General features: G+C 46.0%; 1 protein-coding gene across 2 annotated transcripts in view; it reads left to right on the top strand.

Annotated features, from left to right (window-relative positions):
• The first annotated feature begins 17,250 nt into the window (after positions 1-17,250).
• The window catches only part of NRN1 (neuritin 1), a 6,598-nt gene continuing 2,888 nt past the window's right edge, over positions 17,251-20,960 (top strand). For both annotated transcript variants that reach the window (XR_008210072.1, XM_052697932.1), the window contains exons 1-2: positions 17,251-17,555; positions 20,622-20,766. Coding sequence is in view for 1 of the 2 variants with exons in the window: in XM_052697932.1 (XP_052553892.1) it covers positions 17,501-17,555; positions 20,622-20,766 (200 nt within the window). In the remaining variant the exon portion in view is untranslated. The remainder of the gene's footprint in view (positions 17,556-20,621; positions 20,767-20,960) is intronic.

Genomic DNA, 20,960 nt, shown 5'->3' with positions numbered 1-20,960 from the left:
CTTTGTTATTTGTACTAGAGAATTTCTAGATCCTGTTGAATCACTTTATTCTATTTTTATTAAGTTAGAAAAAATACAGAAAGATTAATTTGTATAGAAATAAGATGGAAGATTAAGATGGAAGCACTACTTTATTACATATAGCTACTTTCCTTACAAAAAAAAACAAAACAAAACAAAAAAAAAAACCATCAACAAAACAAATTCCTTTGATTTAATAGGCCCATTATAATAATTTTTGATCACATTAAATAATGACACAGTGCTTATGAGGTAACGTTCACCCAAGAGATATCAACACCAGTGGACATTTTGGCTCAGAAGAGCCACTGCATCTAACGGACGGCAGGATTTTATGTAGGTAGAATTGGGATAAAGAAAATTGATTTTTAACCAACCATGAGTACCGCAGAAAGAAATTACCGCACTTCTTAAGGGAACAGAAGTTCAGTTGCCCCCGTGGGAAGAGATCTGGACTTCATTTCTCAATGAAGCTGAATTTCACCAAGACTCAGTAATTAAACCGCATTCTTTAACAGTCAGGATATTTGCAGCCAAATGAATGTTTCTTCCTACTTAATTGATAGGAAGGCACATTTGCATTCAATGCTCGCCAGGGCTGAATTATAGCCGCACTGTGCCGTTGTCTACTCAGGCCAAAGACCATGGAGATGAATCTCAGTGCTCAGTAGATGTCACAAGTCAAGTCCCACCACCTCCACTCGTGCCAAGAGATTGCCTTTGTTTTTCAAACAGGGCCATTAATTGCACTGGGCCCTACTTGACACTGACTACACTTGTAAACCGAAGAGAAATTTTGAGTTAGGAACGGCAACTCCTTCAAGGTTATAGTTTCACAGGCAACATATCTGTATTAATCTGCAATGATGCATGTTGAAGAAAACATTTATCTTGGGCTCTGAGCCAATATGATCTCAGTTATTAGGGCCTCACAGGGAATGGACCACTGTTGCACAACTGTATGCCACAGGGGCATTATGAAGAGCTAGAAGGGTGCCAGAGATATTTGAGAGTGCTTGTGATATACCCGTAATTTACACCATTTCACAGATGTTCCAAAGTCAGTCTCTAAGACACTTGTTTCCCGCAGGTGTTTGGAAATAACAAAGGAGCACTGGATCTACCTCATTGTCACCACTTCCAGCCCTCTAAGCTATGGATGTCCAGCCTTTGGTCTTGCCTGGGTCACACTGAGTGAGGAGGAATTGTCTGGGACTGCACGTAAAATATGTAATATAGTTAATGTAGACAAATAATAAAACTTAGTTTTTTAATATATTTGTATTGAAACAATAAAAAAAAAACAGGAGCAAGAAAAACAAGTGTAATATTTGACTTTGACCAAAAATGCATGTCTTCACAGGGACACACACGTATAAGTAGGTTGAAATATGTAATCGTGTTTTACTTGCCAAGTGGCATAATGTGAGCAGCAGCAGCTGGGACACCACTGGGAGATAGATTATAACTGCGTGGCCCTCACTGCTTATATTGGGGTGCTGGCAGAGCCTGGCTTAATCAGGTTTATTCCTGGATCCTTCTGTTTCCTGGTTCCTGGACCTTCAGGTTTGCCTGGGCCACCTTCAGTGAAAAGGAGTTGCCTTGGGCCACAATTAAAGTATATAATAGAATTAACGCATATAAATAACAAATCTTATTTTTAATATTTATTTATTTATTAAAATATAATAAAAGAACAATTTAATCATAAAACAAGTGAGATGTTCGACCAGATTTTAATGAAACTAATGCATCAGACTGGTTCAATAGCAGTAGTTGCAATTAGTGAGCTCTCAAGGTTTTTTTTCAGAGACTTTTGATGAAATTTTACTCTTCCTGTTCTTCATCTTTGAAAACAGTCGTTCACAAATATATCTACTGCCAAGCAATGATGACATGAATAAGGTGTGATTGTGAAATGAGGGATATTTCCCTCTGGTAAGAGAAGTCTTATAAATGTCTAATAGAGAGACAAGATCAATTTTTTGACTGAATATCTGATTGCAGCACAATCTATTTCATTTGAAAATTTGCAGGTCGTGTATTTATGTCGATTGAAAATGGAGTCACAGTAAAACCAATAGAATCAACGAATTTCTCAGCATTTTTGAAACCTATTCTCAAATTCCTGTATCAGAACAGAAAGCACAACTTCGTATTTTTTGCTGTTCACAGGACCGTGTTTAGGCAGTGTATCACAACGCACACAAGTATCAGCCATCATTTGAGTCAGCACTGCACAGCGCCCTCCTTGTGCCCTGGTTTCAGTGCAGACAGTGCCAATTGCACACCACTGTTTGGTTGTTGTGAGCAATGGGTGTTTGCCCAGGGCCAGGCCAGGCCAGTCTGTACGGCAGAGGCGCCACCATGATGGCACAGGGCAGAGGGCAGCCACAGGACAGACCGCACACGGCCCATGGTCCATGAGTGGGACATGCCTGCTCTAAGCTGTCACCAGTGGCCTTCTGGAAAAAGAAGAAGCTGATCCCAGCGGAGACACTGGCTGTAAGGCCAAGCAGGAATCCCCGCGTGCCACCCATGGCAATCAGAGCTTGCACTGCTTTCCCAGTGCAAACCTTGCTCACACCATTGACACCTGGTCATCCCACCAGGATGTCACAAGTCTTAAGGAGAGAAAGGAAGAGAGGTCAGACAGAAATGGCTAGTAAAATGATTGAATCGGAACCAAGAAATAGAAGAGGAAGGAAAGGAGTAACAAAGGACGTGAGTTGGTTATTAAGACATTACAGTACATCAGTAGAGAAGAGAATATCTGTGTCAGGGAAGAATTACATTTGCTCATTCCTTTCTAAATTAAGACTTGCAAACCAAAGCAAAGAAAATAATTGGCAGAAACAAGATGAAGGTGCAAAACAGGAGGCACAGCACCTAGTAACAAGGAAGAGGGACCTCTGTCAGCCTGCAGGGAAATGGAAGGGGAAGAGAGAAAGGGGAGAGCAGATGCTGCTTTCTGGCAGCTTGAATGAGGGGTGATGTCAGGAAGGATGCAAGATTTTTAGGATTTTATTACCCACACCAACCTCTTTTTTTCACATTCCATGGTCATTTTGACTGGAGAAAAGAGTGAAAATGGATATCTTGCTGCTTGTGTGAGAGGACAGCAAGGCAGCAGCCAGCAGAAGAACTCTAATGGGTCCCAGCTGGAAACTGAGAGACAGCAGTGGGCACAGAAATACCAAGTGCTCTCCCAGAGCTTGTGTACAAGCAGCATTTGTTCCTCACCTTCCCAAGACGCTTTGAAAACTAGAAACATTGATAAAGTATTTTCTGTGAGATAAATAAAAAGGCTACTCTCCAAATGAGTAACTTCAAGGAAAAGAACTCTTGACAGCCATGCATGAGACTGTTCCATGAAAACCTTGATTTATTACAAAATTATTAGCAGGAATGGTAATTTTTTATATTGCTTCAGAAATTTTCTGAGCTATGTAAGAGGGTCTGCAGGTCCCATAGACCTTTCCGCCCTGTGTTCGCAGTTAGAGCAGTAAATAAAGGACATTATGAGGAGAAGCTGACTTTGCAATCCCTGAGGGAAAGGAAGATTAAGTCTTAGCCGAGCAGTGGATAAAAAGCACCACCGTGACACCTTCTGGACCGATGGCTCCAACAGCCACCAAGTAGACCTGTCAATGAGAGATGACACTGCTAACTTATAGCTGCAAATTCAGACAAAAAACAAACAAACAAACAAAAGAAAAAGCAGAGACAAAACGTGCAAATGTGAAGCGGACTTTCAAAGACAGCACAAATTAGACAACATCTGCCTGGGCTCGCCAGTGTTCTGAATTCATGTGAGTCAGAAAATTCTGAATAAATGGACTGGTTACACTGATGGGATGAAGCCAGAATGCTTTTTGGAGGAACGTTATTTCAAGGCCAGGGAAAAGCATGGTGTGGCTTACTCCAAGAAGCAAGCATCGTCATCCTAGCTCCTTCTCCTAGCAGTCCTCAACTCATAACTGCTTCAGGTTGGCAGCATTATCTGCAGCAGCAGCTACAATATGGCATTTTGATTCCTGCAGCCACTCTCCCTCTTTTATGTCATTTTCATTCACTGTTCTATTTCTCTTCTTTTATATATTGGGTTTTGTGCTTATTAACTAATAACCACATTACCTAAGACAAAGACATCTTTTACCATGTGTGATACAAACTACTAAAAGAAATATCCTGAGCAGTGAAACACAGTTAGCGGCTTGGCAGATTCTGGAGCAGCTGTTATAAATCTGTGTATGGCCAGATAGGTTGCTAGAAAAAACAGCAGTGTTGAAGACACTATCCTCCATTATGAGATTTGCTGCTTTTTACTCACTTTGAATGTGACTTGCATGCTGTCTTTTAAAAAGGGCAATCAGAATGATGAGTTACTCCATAGGTCAAGAAAGTTTCCCAACTCTTCCTTTCCCTTAAAGCAAGACCACCCTTAAAATCATCATCAATATAGCATAATTAAAATTTCTGCCTCCCATTAGTGAGAGGAGCATGGAAAAGGATGTTGATACAATAAAATGTACTGCTTTATATTTCAAGTGTTTCAACCCCATGTCCGTCTTCTTGTATCTTTAATAAGAAGTTGAAAAGATGGTGGCTGTTACTATGAAAGCAACCCACTCATTACTTACCATAAAACCCTGAATCAAAGCTGACTGTTTAATCTTGTAGCAGTAAACCCAAACCTTTACATGAGATGTAAATCTTATTCCTTCTTTAGCTCAAGATAGTGCTTTGTCATCAACGTGTAAGCATCAAAAGGCAAAATTTAGCCTGGAGTATCTCTTCTTTTATGATCTTCCAGAAAATATTACTTTTCTATCCCCCAAGGCCATCCAGATATCCTGAAGAAATTAGAGACAAAGTTAGAGCAATTCTCAGCTTGAGGGATTAAATCAGCTTGCTGGAAACCCAGGATCAAGGAAGAGTATTTCCTTCCCAACTCTCTGAGCTGCTGGTGGGCTCAGATCTGGGGCAGGAATGAGCCACTACCCAAGTCCTTAATTACAACTCCTTAAAGATAGTGTATGTGTTGTCTACTGCGTTGCTGTCTGCTTGCAGCACTCAGTTGCAAAAGTCCATACTAGTTTATGTCCTAAGCTTATCAAGAGTAATTTAGATCACACTAATTTAAATCTCGCTTTAAAAAAACATGCACCTCTGCGTGCCTTGGCTTTGCATGATTTTCTTCCCTTTGAGGAAGAGCAGTAAGTTAACAATTCAGCAGGTGCAAATTTTTCTTACTGTCTGAAATATCAGAATGCATTTCAAAAAAATTACTTCTGCCTAATTTTCCTCAGACCTGAAGAAGAGTGCACCATTTTGTAACCCCCACCAGTTCAGTAGCTCCTCAAAGGAATTCTCTCCATCTTTCCATGTTCAGTCACTTTCTCAGGAAGAGATTTCAGACTAGTAATACTAATGGCTCTGTGCCTAGCAATTCCACACAGTCCTCTACAGTAGAGGATCTGGAACAAGATATGCAAGAGAGAATTTGGTTTGGGTCAGGACTTATTTGTTGTTGTTTTTTCAGTTGATTAGTTGGTTGGTTGATTGGTTGGTTGGTTATTTGGCAAATACTATCATAGCTTCAGAATTTTCTTATGTTTGTGAAACTCTTCCTAGTTTATTACATTGCTGCCTTCTGAATTTGTGTATCTAAGGTACTTTTACCCTTGTGCAATTTGCAGAGCTCATCACAGTAATTGTTTGACCTTTCTTGTAATGAAGTGAGCATTCTGCTGTTTGCACTGCTGACCTTTTTCTGCATAACACTTTGAGATCTATGGCAAGAAAACACATTCTTGGAAGAGTTATCGAGGAGCTTTGACTCAAATAGGCATCAGCACTAAATTCTCTAGAGGCCAGGATGGAGGATATCTCACATGGATCCCTGTGAAAGGTAGCCGATGTGCTGTTCTGGTCCAGTTAGCTCTGAAAGGAATTAAGGAGCATAGTGGGCCTTGCTGCTGTAAGGAATGTAATTGGGTAAGGGAAACTGGAGACACTTCCTGAGGAAACTACAGGTGTTAAAAAGCAATGAATAAGTCATAGATACAGTCTCAGTTTTCATCCTTATTGATTGTAAAATACTGATATTGAAATGATTGAAATTTCTTGACCTGAAGGATTTGTGAGCGGTGGTTAAGGATCTTCTTCAAGAGAGATGGCTAAATCAACCTGGACCACAGGCTGCACACTGTAGACATTGAGAAGCCGCTAGAGTGTGGCTGGAGATGATTTATAAAGTGTGCCTTGGTGAAGCATATACCTGTGAACAGGAATAGTAAGAGAACTGGGAGCTGAAAGGAAGAAAACATCCTATGTATAGCAAGAAAAGCACAGGATAAAAAGGGAGTAAGTAAATAAAGAGCATTATTTTTAAGTAAATTTCTGTCTGGAGAAGAAAAAAAAAAAAAAATAGAGTCATTGATGAGAAAAACAGAAACATTATTTCCCAGTGGTGTTTTCTTACTGTTGAATGAGAAACAGGATGTTTTCCACAGTGTATATATGTGAGAGAACATGAGAGAAATAACCAGCTCCCTCAACCATTCCTTTAACAGGCTGAAATCTGAGTCGAAGCATGTAACAAAAAGAAGGGTGATATTCAAGGAGACCTGGATTTTAAAGCCCAGGAGTTTTAAGGGCAAGAAATGCCAGGTTAAAATGTAGGCCAGATGCAGAATTGGAGGAGGCCCTGATGAGCAGGACGTGGGCTAGGATTTGAGAAATGTGGTGGTACTTCAAAGGTACGTTCCCTTTCACTGTTCTGAGTTTTAGTTCCACCTCTGCAAAATAGTTTTTTCCTACCTACAAATAAGAATTGAGAAATAGTAATTTATTACACCTTGGTTATACTGGTGCTGTTTACCGTATATCAATCAAGTAATGAGTTACTTAACAACTGATGCATTTCTGATGTTTCATATGATGCTTGAAAGACTGTTCTTCTGACCCAAATCCAGATGAACACTGTTAGCACAGCACTGATTATCCAGCACTTCAGATGAAGAACAGTGCAAGGAATTATAAGGTTTGGAATTCTGGACCAAATATTCACCCTACTTTCCTCCTGGTGTCACAAAACGACTGGTGTCCAAAGCTGTCACCAAAACGAGTGTGCCACATAAAAGATACATCTCAAGAAACTGCCTTTTCCCAAGATCCAACAAAGAAATAAATAAATGATCAAATAAATAAACCCACCAAGTTAGAAAACAGATAATCAGATAAACAGATAAGTGGTAGCCTTTGGAAGCTGGCAACTAGACAACAGTTGAATAACAAGAAAAAAAGGCCAGCTACGTTTTAGTGTTATCTGAGACTTTTCCTCTTGGATAGCACATGCAAATCTGAAAGTTTCCTACCACTCACTGCTCTGGAGTCTGAATATATTGGTGATGCCAGACCTGAGGCACAATTGAACTGCTGGGAGTGCGGCCACCCAGGCAGGCACTGAGATGGAACAGGCCTTAAGTCTGTGTCATACTGCCAAGTCATCTCCAGCCCAGCTCTGTGCTGTATTGAGGGCTTCTAGGAACAGATATGGCAATCAGTAGGCTGTATAATTAAACCGTTTAGATAGTATAATAGATAAACCGTAGAATTATGTAATTAAATCTGATCTGCAAACTATGAGCTACAGCATGCATGTGACTTTGACAGAAAGAACAGGAAAGTCACTCCCTTCTCGATTATGTATTGAAACCTTCTGTCCCCCAGAAACACCTGGAGATCCTTCATGCTTTGTTAAGGTTTGAGGAGAAGGTTTGAGGAGAAGGTTTGAGCCTCAGCAGCCCTTCCTGGGTCCCATTGTGCCACCAGCAGTAACACTGAAAAGATTCACACTCCCCCCATGCTTCTCATCTGCCATAGTCCCATCATGGGACTCAGCCATCAGTGGCTACTTCTGCAACACATCTGGCAACAGCAGCCTTACAACAACATCCAGCAACTTGTTTAACGATAAAATACAGAAAGAAGTGAGATAAAGAAACCATTGTGGATCTTCTAGGAAGCCACCTTTCCCTAATTTGTCTAAGGTTTTCTTTCCATTCATAAAATCCTTTCACAGACAGAAGAGGATTTCGCAGTCTGCTTTGCCTGATCTGGTATTAAATGGGGAGGTTGGTGGCCCTGCATGTGGCAGGGGGTTGGAGATTCATGATCCTTGAGGTCCCTTCCAACCCTGGCCATTCTGTGATTCTGTGATTCTGTGATTTGCTTGTAAAGACACAGCATCTTAGCCAAAATTGACTTCATGTTTAACTAACAGTACATGTTGCTACTGTCATGTAGCAGATTAAAAACAGAGGGATATGTTAAAATGATTACACTGCAGATTTTGTAAAATTAAACAATGCCCTTGTTAAAACAATGCCCTTGTTAAAATATTTATAGGATGATAATTTTTCACCTTAAAAGTTACCACATTCAAAGTGTTTTCAGATTGAAGACTTTAAAATGAAATTTAAAAACTGAAAATCCTATATGAGCAGTAAACCCTATTCTCAGTTTTCAGGCTCACATCTCTCAGATTCCTTGTCAGATTAACCTCAGACTTTACACGCAAAAAATATCCTCCTCTGGCTTGGAAAAATACTTAAAAATTGCAAGGAGAAAGCAGCTTTCTTGCAGAAAGTCAGAAAAGGATGAGGTTTAGTATGTAAAGCTAGACAGAATCTTAACGGTGGAATCACTGGAGGCTGCATAATATATGAAACATTTTTTGTTTTAAGCTCTGTACCTCATAGTTTCACTGTATTGTATTCACAAACTGCCAGACTGATAGACATCTTATTGTTTTTCCCTGAGATTTTTTCTGTTTCGAAGTCTTCTTTTGACAAATGGCAGAATCCAACACCATTAGGACTGTAACAGGTGAACACTTGTCTCACTTTCTAGACATATGGCACAGCTCCATACAGACACAGTGAGCCACAACCACTTCTATAGAATCATATCAGAGAATCATAGCATGCTTTGGGCTGGAAGGGATCTTGCAGCCCATCCACTTCCGACCCCTGCTGTGAGCTGGGCTGCCACCCATTAGATTAGGCTGCCCATGGATCCATCCAACTCAGCTTTCAGTGCCCCTATACATGGGGTATACACAACTCCTCTGGGCAACCTGTTACAGCTATAAGCTGTGGCAAGTTGCTCTACTTCTGTTTCACAAAGAAGAGCCAGTAATATGTGAATAATGTCCTGGTGCTTCTGGTCTTGGCTGAGTTCTTCAATCCATCCAGCTGGCTAGATGCTTCCCTTCATTGGGCCAGCAGGTGTATTTCATGTTCATTTTGCATCTCAAGATGAGCTCCTTCTGTGCTGGTGCAGGCTTAGAGAAGATGGTCATGGCCTTTCCTCCCAGACTAACAGGTGAGTTTACAAAATGGGGACATTTAGCAGGGAAGATGTATCAAAGCTTGTCCAAGCTGTTCACAGCCATGCCAACCCAAAATATTGCTATTCCCCTTGAGTTTCATTTCTCTGGCCAGCCAGCTCAGCCTCAGCTTTCAGAAACAGCGATGCATTTCCCCCATTACACAGAGTGCTTGAGCTCTGGTAACTTCATTATATGTATCACATTGCAACACAGCACGCTGCTTTAGTTCTCGTATAACGTTCAGTGCTTTCATCAATTATATGGGTTACAGAAGAGTCTGATCCTGCCCGAAACCTGATACATGCTCACTACCCATTTAATTGCTCCTTGGGAAGCAATGAAAATGTCAAGCTGCAGGAGGCAGGTGAGAGAAACGTCTTGTGCTAACTCTGTAGACAGCCAGGTCTTAAGACCAGCCCCAGCACCAGTGCTGGTGGCAGCAGAGCCCAGCTGATCACAGCCCCAAAATGCTGTTTTGGTAATCAGAAACACAGTGTGTTGATGCAGATGCATTCACTCCCCTTGGAGTCCCTGGAAGCTGCCGGTGAGAGGAGGCTTTTTCCACAGCACTCAGGGGATTGCTCCACTCCTGTTTCTAACATGAGATCAAATTGATCTGGTACCCAGCACCTGCTGTTGGAGATAGATGCGTGTGAAAGATAGAAGCTGATCGTACTGCAATATATGGCTGCTCTAGCTACTGCCACACCTCTAAACTTCCCTTAGCCCTTCCCTCCACTGCTTAGCCAGGCAAGCTCAGTGGAAGCATTCCCCTGAAAAGCAGAATAAACTCCATTGCAGGAAAGCCAGCTGTGACACTGGAGCTGGGATTTGGGCACCGAGGCTGCTAACACTAATCTGCGAGAGCGTTTCCCAGATAGCATCATAATCTAATTTCTCAGCATTCCAGGGGTGGTGGGGAAAGACTAACACATACACGCTTCTGAGAGAGAATAAACGCCTGAATATGTTCACTGCTATGTTTAGCAGGTTGTATAGGAAATCACTATCTATTCAAACATGTAATTAAGTGTTAACATGTCTGCCTAACAAAGCAAGAAAAATAGCATCAATTCAGTAATGGAAGCACAGAATGCTTTTCTGCCTTGTTTGCCTGCAAGCCAGAGGCAGCTTATGCAACTTTATCTGTCTAAGTTTAAATAAATAAATAAATACAATATAAAATGACCTTTTAGGAGCCCTTCAGCAGCTTGGCAACTATGCCATCCTGGTTCTCTCTACAATCGGATAAACTCAAGAGCAATGTTATTTCTTGACCAAGGTACGATTTCTCACATAACCTGATTCCTTGTGCTCCTGAAACTCATACTGCACAGCAATGCTTTTCCCTAATGGCAATTCAAAGCCTGGAGAGCTTCTCTTTTTTTACCCTATTTTGAAATAAGTACATGCTAATTATAGAACAAAAATAAAAATGCCCATTTACTGTGCTGTGCAGTTCTGCTGCTTGGCATGGGCAGAGGGTTCAGTGCAATGCTTCTGTGAGCAATGGGGAGGTCTGTAAAGGAAAAATCAATGCCATTTCTTGTTCAATTAAGTTCATTGTGATTCAGAACCACCTCCTCACACTGCAGAGCCTGCAAGAGATCAGTGCTGCAATCACTACCTTTTAGCAGCTTGCTTTCTCCGTCTGGACCCACACAAGCCACTCGCTGGCAGGGTATCATGCTTTGCTCTGGGAAAAAGAAAGAAAAGGGGAAAAAATGTCCTTATGGGACCCTCCAAAATACTCTGTCATAAATCATGGGTCTTCAGGTGGTCGTGTCAGAGGGGGAGAGAGGGCAGCTTCCTCAGTGAGTCATTTTGTTTAGATGTCACACTACTGCTGTCTTTTTACCCTTCAATGGAAAGTTTGCTCTCCTTGCTGCCTCACTGAGAAATATCTGCAATACATATTTTGCTGCCTGGTCTGTCTTGGGCTAAGCAGTGTGCTAGCCTGGCTCAAAGTCTTTTGGAAGTCAGCAGAAAGATGCTGACAGACTCCACCAAACTACAGATCAGACACTTGTGTGCCCAGGAATTGGAGCTCAGCAGCCACAGCTACCCAGAGTTCATGGTTTTTTAGGGCCATCCGTTACAGCTTAGCTATGCTACAGCAATTGAGGGAAACAAATAACTGGATAGATAAAATGAGTTTGCAGTAGCTTGGAGCAACTACAGCCTTTTTACACAGGTTTTTCTGACACCCACGCTGTGCCTGCTGTGGATGCTGAGCAGCATCGGGGTGCAGGATGCTCCCTCAGCACAGCACCCAGCCTGCTCAGCACCTCTGAGGGAGGTAGCCAGAATGCTTGTGAGCATGTCTCACTCTAGTGACAGGACAGACAAACTGCAGCAGCCTGCCTCATGGCTGCCTCCAGCTCCCCAGCTTGTTGCAGGCTCTTCTTGGGGGCTCAGTCTCTAATTATGGGGGCACCGCAGAGCAAACAGCTCGTTACAAAGCCAAAGGGAGGAATGATGAGGGGTGCCACAGGCAAAGAACAACGTGAGAAAGGTCTGGCTCCTTAATGTTACGAGGCAAAGACCTTGGTGCTCACATACGTGGTTTTAATGCTAGATGCATGTTAGCTAATGGAAATGGGTAAGTGATGCATGAAAGACCTCAGTCCACAGCCGTCCATATCAATTTCCAGTCTCTTTATTGCAGTGCTGGGTCATGCTGTCGAGCTGTTCCTGTATCCAAGAACAGCAGTGGTAGAACTGCTCTTGACCCTTCCAGCTGCAGTTACCTGCATTGCATCCAACATGTGACAATGGTATTTGGGTTAATGGGGCCAGCTGTGGCACATGCAAGACAAACGTGGCCCAAAAGCAGGCTCTGAAGAAGGACAATTTTCAGTAGTCTTGTACTCAGCCCAGAATTTAGTTCCTAGAAGAAACTTCCCACTGAGATTCATGCAACAGCTCCAACCTTCCTTAGTTTCCAGTGTCATAAGTATGTTCCCAAAGATAAGAGTGGAGAAGGAGGGCAATGAGTAAGTTTCATATGAGCTGCATCTCTGCAGATCGGATTGGATGCAACTACAGACTTATCCTGCTTCTCCTTGTCTCAGAGTCCTTTTCACCTTTGTATACTTCCTTCCTCCCAGATTTCATCGTTCCTAGGAAAGTGAGATCTCACTTGGAGTTCTTGCCATGTGTGTGACTAGCAGACATCTGTCCTGCCAATGTTTTCATCAGCCCATAATTAATTAATACACCATTTTCCCCCTACCTCATCAGTCCCCCCTGGTTTCCCAGAAACTTCAGTTTTGATGATAAGAGACTGAAGAGGAGACACTGGAAATGTAGAAGTATCTTCCCACATCAGCTGGAAATCTGATCTGACTTGTTCTCTAAATATGTATTTATGGTTGTTTTTCATATTTTTCTAGAACGAATCATATTGACTGTTATGAAGAAAACACAGAGTGATCTTTCATTTATCGAAGTCCTCCTGTAACTGAAGGTTAATAGCTCCTGTGGCAGTAGATACTCCATAAATCAATGCAAGAAACATGTGGATCAGAATATCACCCCACTGAGGAACATCCCATCTTACTGCAGCCTATGGAAACTGCAGTGCTGACCTCCATATGCTAGCATCCTTTGGGGCTAGCTACTGGTGCACACTAAGGATAAAAGCCCTGGGTAAGCAGCATGTGGGTTCTGGTACAGGCGTTGCCATTCCAGGCTCAGAGCTTGGCTATGAACCAAGACCCAGAGCTGGGATACCAACATATCCAACCAAACAGAAATTATCTTAATGCCATGGGAGTGCATCAAGGTTATTCCCTGGTGTCTTGTATCCAGATGTCAGAGAGCAATCAGCAGCTCTGGCATGATAAATACAGCTCACATAAACCTGCCAGTTCCTTTTGCAGTCTGGATTTCACCGCAGCCCCAAGCTTGGATGCCAGGAAATCTAAGGATATCACCCTGTTTGCAGCCATTTTCCAGGCCTACTTCCCTCCAGCCTATGATAAGAAGTACACTGTCTGGCCTTGTCAGGAAGATTTTTGCTTCTTGAAGGAAAACGTTAGCTGCAAAGATGCGACGGATTGATGCTTCTTCCTTTTAAGACTGCTTTACCAGAGCCATCCTACTCTTTGAAACATCCACAGGCACCTCAAGCAAATCACGTGTCCCCAACATAATTGTAGTGGGTGTGCACTCCATCTGGATGGAGAATGCAGGCTCACGCAGCCCTCCACAGCCTGCCAGGCTCACAGCAGTGCCGTGCCACAGCCCAGCACACAGGGGTCGTGCCTGCAAGATGCAGAATTTAGGGTGCCCTCCTAAAAACATCTCTCTGACGAGCACGCTTACATGCAGTCACTGCTATTTCTGGAGCAGATAGTGCTTTCCTTACCAGATTGGCTGACCACAAACTGATCATGGTCAAGTGACATCTCGTGTTTTTTAACACTGTTTTTCAGAAGGGAAATGTACTGCAAAGTAAACACGGAGGCAGAGCTCTTCTGAAGGCCCAGCAGAGGCTGCAGCCTTGTTCTCCTCTCTGAATATCCCAAGAGCAGAGATGGAAGAGAGCCTTGTTCCAAACACTTTTTAAGCTTACGTCAAATCACCCCTTTCTGTTGCAGATAGTTTACAAATACCTTTAGTAGCATTTTTAAAGATTTGGTACCCAGCAATTGCACTCCTTTCACACCCACTCAACTCTATGCTTTTTTTATTCCCCAGTTTTGTATTTTGGACCACAGCCACAGTTTATACTTTCAGAAATATATTGTTGCAGACATCAAGCCACACTTCTGTGGTGAACTGTGAACACTATTTTAGTGCTAATTTCTAAGCAGATGTGGGGCAGACTCTGGTCTCAGTTGCATAATGTGTCCATCCCGTTTAGTAAATGCCAGACCAATCCAGACAGTAACAAACCAGGTCCCTAACAAAAAGATCCTCCCAGAAGAGCTCCAGAAGGCTGGCCATTGCCAGAAGGTATTCCTTTAATCCCACCTGTCACATTTTCAGTGTGTTCTCATTATTTTCCTTCTTACAGAAAGTCTTGGAGGATCACGCTGTGTACAGCTATCCATCTATCAGCTAGGTTTGGGATTTGATTGCATTTTCTGGCTGGACACTTTTCTCTAGGAAACTCATCAGATGAGGAATGGTAAGGACCGCAGCACTGTCCTTCTGTCCATCTGAAAGCTGAGAAATTACACAGAGATCATCTCCTCCACCGAGACCAGCTCTCACTGGTTGATCTGGGGGGAGAGTAAAGGAAAGCATCACCTCCCAGCAGAGGCGATGCTGCTGCAGGATATGGCACACCCAGAGGAGGGACTTTCAAACCACTGTGAGCACTGAGCCCTCCCCCAGCCTGAGTTGGTGCTCAGCATAAAGCAGTGTGCAGACTGACGGCATCAGAGATTCAGCTTTTATCTCCATTACTAGCCTGCAACCACACACTAAAGAACCCACGGCGCGAGCTCTGTTTGAAGGGACGTTTTGCATAGAAAAGGGGATGAAGGGAAGGGAAACGCAGCAATGCAGCTGGCTTCACATGGGAAAGCAGATCTCTTTGCTCATCCTCTGCGACATCGAGCCAGCTGCCTCTATGTAGGCTCAGCCATGGCAAACCACATGAGAAGCACATCCATGGCACACAGGGTTCCCATGAGGCAGGTGGTTCTAGCAGAGTGGAGCTGGCGTGAGGAAACCAGAGCAAGCCCACACAGATAGGCACCTTGTCTAGATTGCCAGGGGCTCCAGTCCTGCTGGCAGTGATGGATACAGCAAAGGTCACATGAGCCACATTAATCTCTTCCTGGTTGAGCACTGTGTCCAGAGAAGGGCAATGAGGCTGGTGAAGGGACTAGGGCACAAATTTTATGGGGAATGGCTGAGGGAATTGGAATTGATTAGTCTGGAGGTGGCTCAGGGAAGATAGTCTTTATCACTCTCCACAACTCCCTGAAAGGAGGTTGTGGTGGGGTGGGGGTCAGCCTCTTCTCCCAGGTAACTGGCAATAATATGAGAGATAATGGCCTTAAGTTGTGCTAGGGAAGGTTCAGGTTGCCTATTAGGAAACACATCTTCTCAGAAAGAAGTAGTGAGACACTGGAACAACTTGTTATCCAGGGAGCTGGTGGATTTAGTGTCACTGAAGGTGTTCAAGAACTGTGAGAGACACAGCTAGTGGGCATGGTGGTGATGAGTTGGTGGTTGAACTTAGTGGTTGGATCATAGAGGTTATTTTCCAACCTTATGATTCTATAATTCTGTGATTGTAAACTGCCCTAAGAAGTTCACTACGTAGGTCGTGTAATGTCCAAGCTGTGTTCTATGCAAGCTCCTTGGAGTCAGTTCAACCTGCAACTTGAAAATACAGCATTTCTGTCCTCAGAAAAAGGAGCAGAAAAAGACATAGCAGATATGAATATGGAAATGAACAACACCGTTATCAGCAGGGCAAAGGAGTGAAGCAAGAATTTCCTCCTGCTATAGTCCCCACTCCTTGTATTGTCCTTGTCCTTCCAACAGCAAACACAGCCACAAAAGGCCAAGCAACCAGAAGCTGGGAGGTTCAGCACCTGTTTGGTGCCCCTCAACCTGCACAGCATTCTCACCCTGCTCTTTGATGCTGATAAAGCACTGAGAGAAATAAAAGATCTTTGAGGTTATCAGACCAATCTCTCCAGGGAAAAGGCTCCATCTCTTGATACCCACTTCAGCCTCTGCCGCATTATACAAGCACCCACTACCACAAAGCAAAGAGCTAGGATCAAGGGCAGCTCTCAGCCAGACTGCCCACCTCTCACGGGAGCAGGGACAGGGAGATGTTCCCTCCAAGAGGCTGCTTCAGCTCCTGAAGTTGTGCAGGAGGCTGGGGAAGGTCGGGGCAGAACTGGAGAGCGGTAGCTTAGTGACACAAGAGTTATGGGTGCAGAATGGGTTCGGGTTGGTTATCTCACCCTGCTTACCTCACCCCCAAGGCCACCCCAGGTCCGACCCCTTTCTGCCCCCGACGGGTGGTGAGGGGCACCTCGAGGTCTAGAGGTGGAGCCTCCGACTTCAGTCCCCCAGTGCCAGCGCCATCGCGGAGCGGGGCAGGAGCTCCCCCCAGAAAAGAGAGCGGGTGGCCGCTGCGGGTTTTCCACCTCATCCTCTACGGACCCACAGCGGGGCTGGAGCAGCAGAGCCGGGAGAGACCGGCCACCACCAGCCCCCTCCCCTCCGTTCCCCCCAGCCTTGGGGATGACGTCATGGTGGGGGAAGGGAGGAGAGGGCGGCGGGAGGGGACCCCGCACCCCTCCTTTTCCTCCTCCTTTCCCCCTCTTTCCGCAGCGCGGGGGCCGGACCGTCCAGCCCCGACGGGGCGGCCCGGGGGCGGTTGCCTGTGTGTGGGTGGGGGTGTTCTACCGTGCTATCCCCACCCCGGGGGGCGGCTCCTCCGCCTGCGCGTCCCTGTGTCTGCGCGTCCCTCTGTGCGTGTCCCCCCCCTCCTCTCCCCCCCCTCCCCCCCCCGTCCCTCCCGCCCCGTGGGGACGGTCCCCGCCTGCTCCCCCCTCCTTCGTCGCCGCCCCACGGGACCCCCGGGGGGCCGAGGGAAGCACGGAGCGGGGGGGGGGGGGGGGGGGGTCCTGGCGACGCGGAGCTTCCTCGGCGATGAACGGGCGGAGGGACGCGGGGAGCCGGGTGCGCGCAGCCCGCGATGCCTATAAATGGCGTTTCTCTTGCGAGGGGCACACGAAGAAAAAAAAAAAAAACAAAAAAAAAAACCCCAACATATATATATTAAAAAGGAGGAGGGAAAAAAATAAAATAAAAAAAAAATCCTTCAGTGTCATCCCCCCACGTCAGGGCCGGCCGTGGGCGTGAGGCTGTACTTCCTCCGCCCCCTCCTAATGGAGCGAACCATTCCCAGCTATTCCTCCTCGCCCGCTCCCTGTTTCTCCCTCTTTCTCTCCCTCACCTCCGTCTCCCCCCTTGTGTGCAAAGTCCTCCGCTGCTCGGAACTTGTTGGCAATGCCTATTTTTCAGCTTTCCCCCACGTTCTCCAAAGTAACTATTTAAAGATCTGCAGTCGCAAATGGTTTTACTAAATGTAGGATGGGACTTAAGTTGAACGGCAGATACATTTCTCTGATCCTCGCTGTACAGATAGGTAAGTGGACCGCCAAATTCCCGCTGTGCCCCGAGCCCCGGGCGATCTGTGCGGCGGGGGCTGCCCTGCGTGGAGCTGCAGAGCGGACCCTGCCCCATCCCATCCCATCTCCATCCCATCCCCATCCCATCCCCATCCCATCCCATTCCATCCCATTCCCATTTCCCATTCCCATTTTCCATCCCCGTTCCCGTCTCCATCCCGTTCCCATCCCTTCTCATCCCATTTCCATTCCATCCCCATTCCTATCCTATCCCATTCCATCCCGTTCCCGTTCCTGTTCCCTATCCTCATCTCATTCCCATCCCTTCGGACGGCGTTTTTGCGATTCCTCAATCCTATGCTCCATGGGTCCACAGGAAGGAATTACTTTGCTCGGTCGTTTTCCTAAATCTCTGCATGTTCGTTCCACGTTTGCTTTATTATTTTTTTTTTCCCTTTCTCCTCCTGTCCCCACGAACGACCGCGTTCTCTTTTTGGATCCCCCCCCAGTTTCTCTCCCCACACACACACTCCGCAGTCGACAATTTGGGGACTCCAAGTGCTGAGAAATTCCCCCCTCTCCAGGGGGACGGGGAAATAGAAAGGGGCACCAAACGGCTTGCGGGAAATCAGGATGAAAGTTTGGTGATATTATTTTTTGATTGTGGGTTTTTAGGGGGTGGTTTTTTGTGTGTCATTTTGGTTAGAAAAGGAGGCGGACAGCCGCAGGGCTCCCGCTGAGGGACTCGCAGGCGTCCCCGTTCACGGGGCAGCCTCGGAGCAAAGAGAAGCCAGCGGCTGCCTCGATAGGATGAGTGGAATGGAATAGCGAAGTGAAACGGAAGAGTGAAGTGAAAATAAAATAAGATCAAATAAGATCAAATAAGATCAAATCTAATAAGATCAAATCAAAAGATCAAACAAAAAACAAAACAAAACAAAACAAAACAAAACCGACTTGAATGCGGGGCTTGAACAAAATCGCGGGATCCCGCCGCCCCAACGCTGAGTGTTGTGTTCGGAGAGCCGCTCTAAAATACGAGTGGGTCTAAAAACAGGAGAAAAAAAGAGAAATTCTACATATGTCGAGCGACTTAAAATAGGACCGGTTTCCCTCCGCTCCTGTGTGTGGTTTTCTGAGCTCGTTCTTTAGTATTTCGCTTTCTGTCGCTGCCGCTTTTGTGTTGGTTCGCTGTCGGGTTCGCTTAATTCAGCATTTCTTTGCTGGAAGTGCTTGTCGAGTGGCAGCAACTAGGGGCTGGTCTTGCACGGGCAAATTTTAAGGGATATACATGGCGAATGTGTTGAATATGTATATCCCGAGAGCGGTGCAAAGCAGGGCTGCAGTGGGAGGACGGATGCGGTGTCACCGTCCCTTACCGCCCGGCCGGGCGCTGCTAAGGACCCTTGGAAACATTTTCCTGCAAAGGAATTCTGCTCCAATGGGAAGTGCTCCGAGGTGCTATTTCGGTTACACAGCGTCTGGGGCATTCTGTGGGTACCGGCAGAAATAATAGTAATAATAATACTAAATATATAAATATATAAAATAAAGCAGGAGAGAAAAGAGAGGGAGAGAACGAGAAATTGCGTTGAGCATTTCCTCATCGATAGAAGGAAAAATCGAATCAAAACAAAACAAAACACTGCGCTGAAATGTTGACCTCTGGAAGATGAGCTGCAAAGCCCTCTGCTCGCACCATTGTGACGGTGCTGAGCTCTCGCGAAGGCCATTTTCTGTAGTGCAGAGTAAGCAAAGGGGAAGGCGGTATTTGGACGCTATCTTTCGTTTCCCTCGCGTTTTTCGTTTGGAGGTGGATTTTATCTCATTTGCCCTCATTTGATTGAACCGAGAGGGGATTTCATTCGCGAAATAAAATCCTTTCTGTCTTTGTGGGTTTGCGCAGCGGCCTGAAATCCCGGAGCTGGGGAAGGTGAACGGAGGGAGGGCATGGAAAGGGAGCCCGGCAGAGGGTGCCCGGGTCGGAGAAGCCCCGGGAGGAGGCAACGACCGCTGCGCTACGGGGGGAGGTCGACGGGGAACGGCGGGGGGCACTGCGGGGCGACCTCTTACGGGAGAATCATTGAATATCCCGCTTTGGGAGGGACCCGTAAGGATCGTCGAGAGAACGCATCCGTTGTTCAAGCATTTGCTTTTAATATATATATATATATTATTGTTATCGTAATTATTGCGGTGGTGGATTTGGGGGCGGCTCTGGGGAGCTGTATGCTATGTACAGGCCGTCCCTGGGCCGGAGGCAGGCTCTCAGCCTGCTCATCCCTCGCCTGGCCCCCCGACACCGGAGGTCTCCGAGCCCTCATCCCCAGCGCAGCCCCTCGGGTGCCATTCTCCTCCTCTCTCCCTGAGGCACGGCGGTGGGATGGGAGCGAGTTGACGGGCATCGCGCTGTCCTCTCGGCTTTTTTTTTTTACCTGCTCGGGGTCTGGGACACTGCCGTGCCTCCATAATACCGCAAGCAGGGACACGCGGCCCCCACCGAGGCGCGGTGCCTCCCCAGCTGCCCACCCCCTCGTCTCTCCGTGCGGGCACACTCGCTCCTTTATGGGGACCCAGCATCCCATTACCCATCTCTTCGCCGGCGGTTGTTGCTGCTGTGTTGGTGCTTCTTTGCTTCCATTTGTGCTAGCGACCATTGGGGACGGCTCTTCTCATGCGTCGCGGCTCACACTTGGTGCTATTTCATTGTTTCGGTTTGGGTTGTTTTATTATTATTATTTTTAATTGCATCTTGTTGCATTACGTATCGTTTGGTTTTATTATGTATCACTTCAGTTCATTTTTGCTATTTCATTCCACTTCTTGCAACCTCTCCCTCCCCCCCACCCCGGCCCCTCGCACCACACCACCCCCAGCATCTCGGCCCCTCGCCCGTCCAGAACTGCGCTGCCAACAAAGGAGCGAGCGTGGCCCCGCATCCCCTCCTCTCTTCACTTCCCCTTTCCCCAACTCCCATCCCCCCTCCCCCCCTTCCCCCCCCCCCCCAAAAAAAAAAAACAGAAATTGGGGAAAAAAAAAATAAATCCATGGTCGCGGCTCTGACCTGTGCCCCTGCCCCGCAGCCCACCTGGTGCAGGCGGTGAGAGCGGCGGGGCGGTGCGATGCGGTCTTTCGGGGCTTCTCGGACTGTTTGCTGCGGCTGGGCGATAATATGGCCAACTACCCGCAGGACCTGGACGACAAGAGAAACCTGCAAACGATCTGCGCGTAGGTCTTTCCTCTCGTCTTCGGGCCCTGGTGTGGGATGGGGCTGGGAAGAAGGGGGTTAGTGGGAGGGCAGGCGGCAGGAATAAGGCAGGATCTGGTGTTTGGGGACAAATCTGGGGACCGGCAAAGTCTGGAGGGAGCTGTCACAACATTTTTATTTTTTTCGGTTTTCCCCTCTTTGAGTCTGGGTGGTT

The sequence above is a fragment of the Tympanuchus pallidicinctus genome, unplaced genomic scaffold (assembly GCF_026119805.1).
Source record: "Tympanuchus pallidicinctus isolate F22 unplaced genomic scaffold, pur_lepc_1.0 scaffold31, whole genome shotgun sequence".
Taxonomy (NCBI): Eukaryota; Metazoa; Chordata; class Aves; order Galliformes; family Phasianidae; genus Tympanuchus; species Tympanuchus pallidicinctus.
This window is presented reverse-complemented; position numbering and strand designations above follow the sequence as displayed.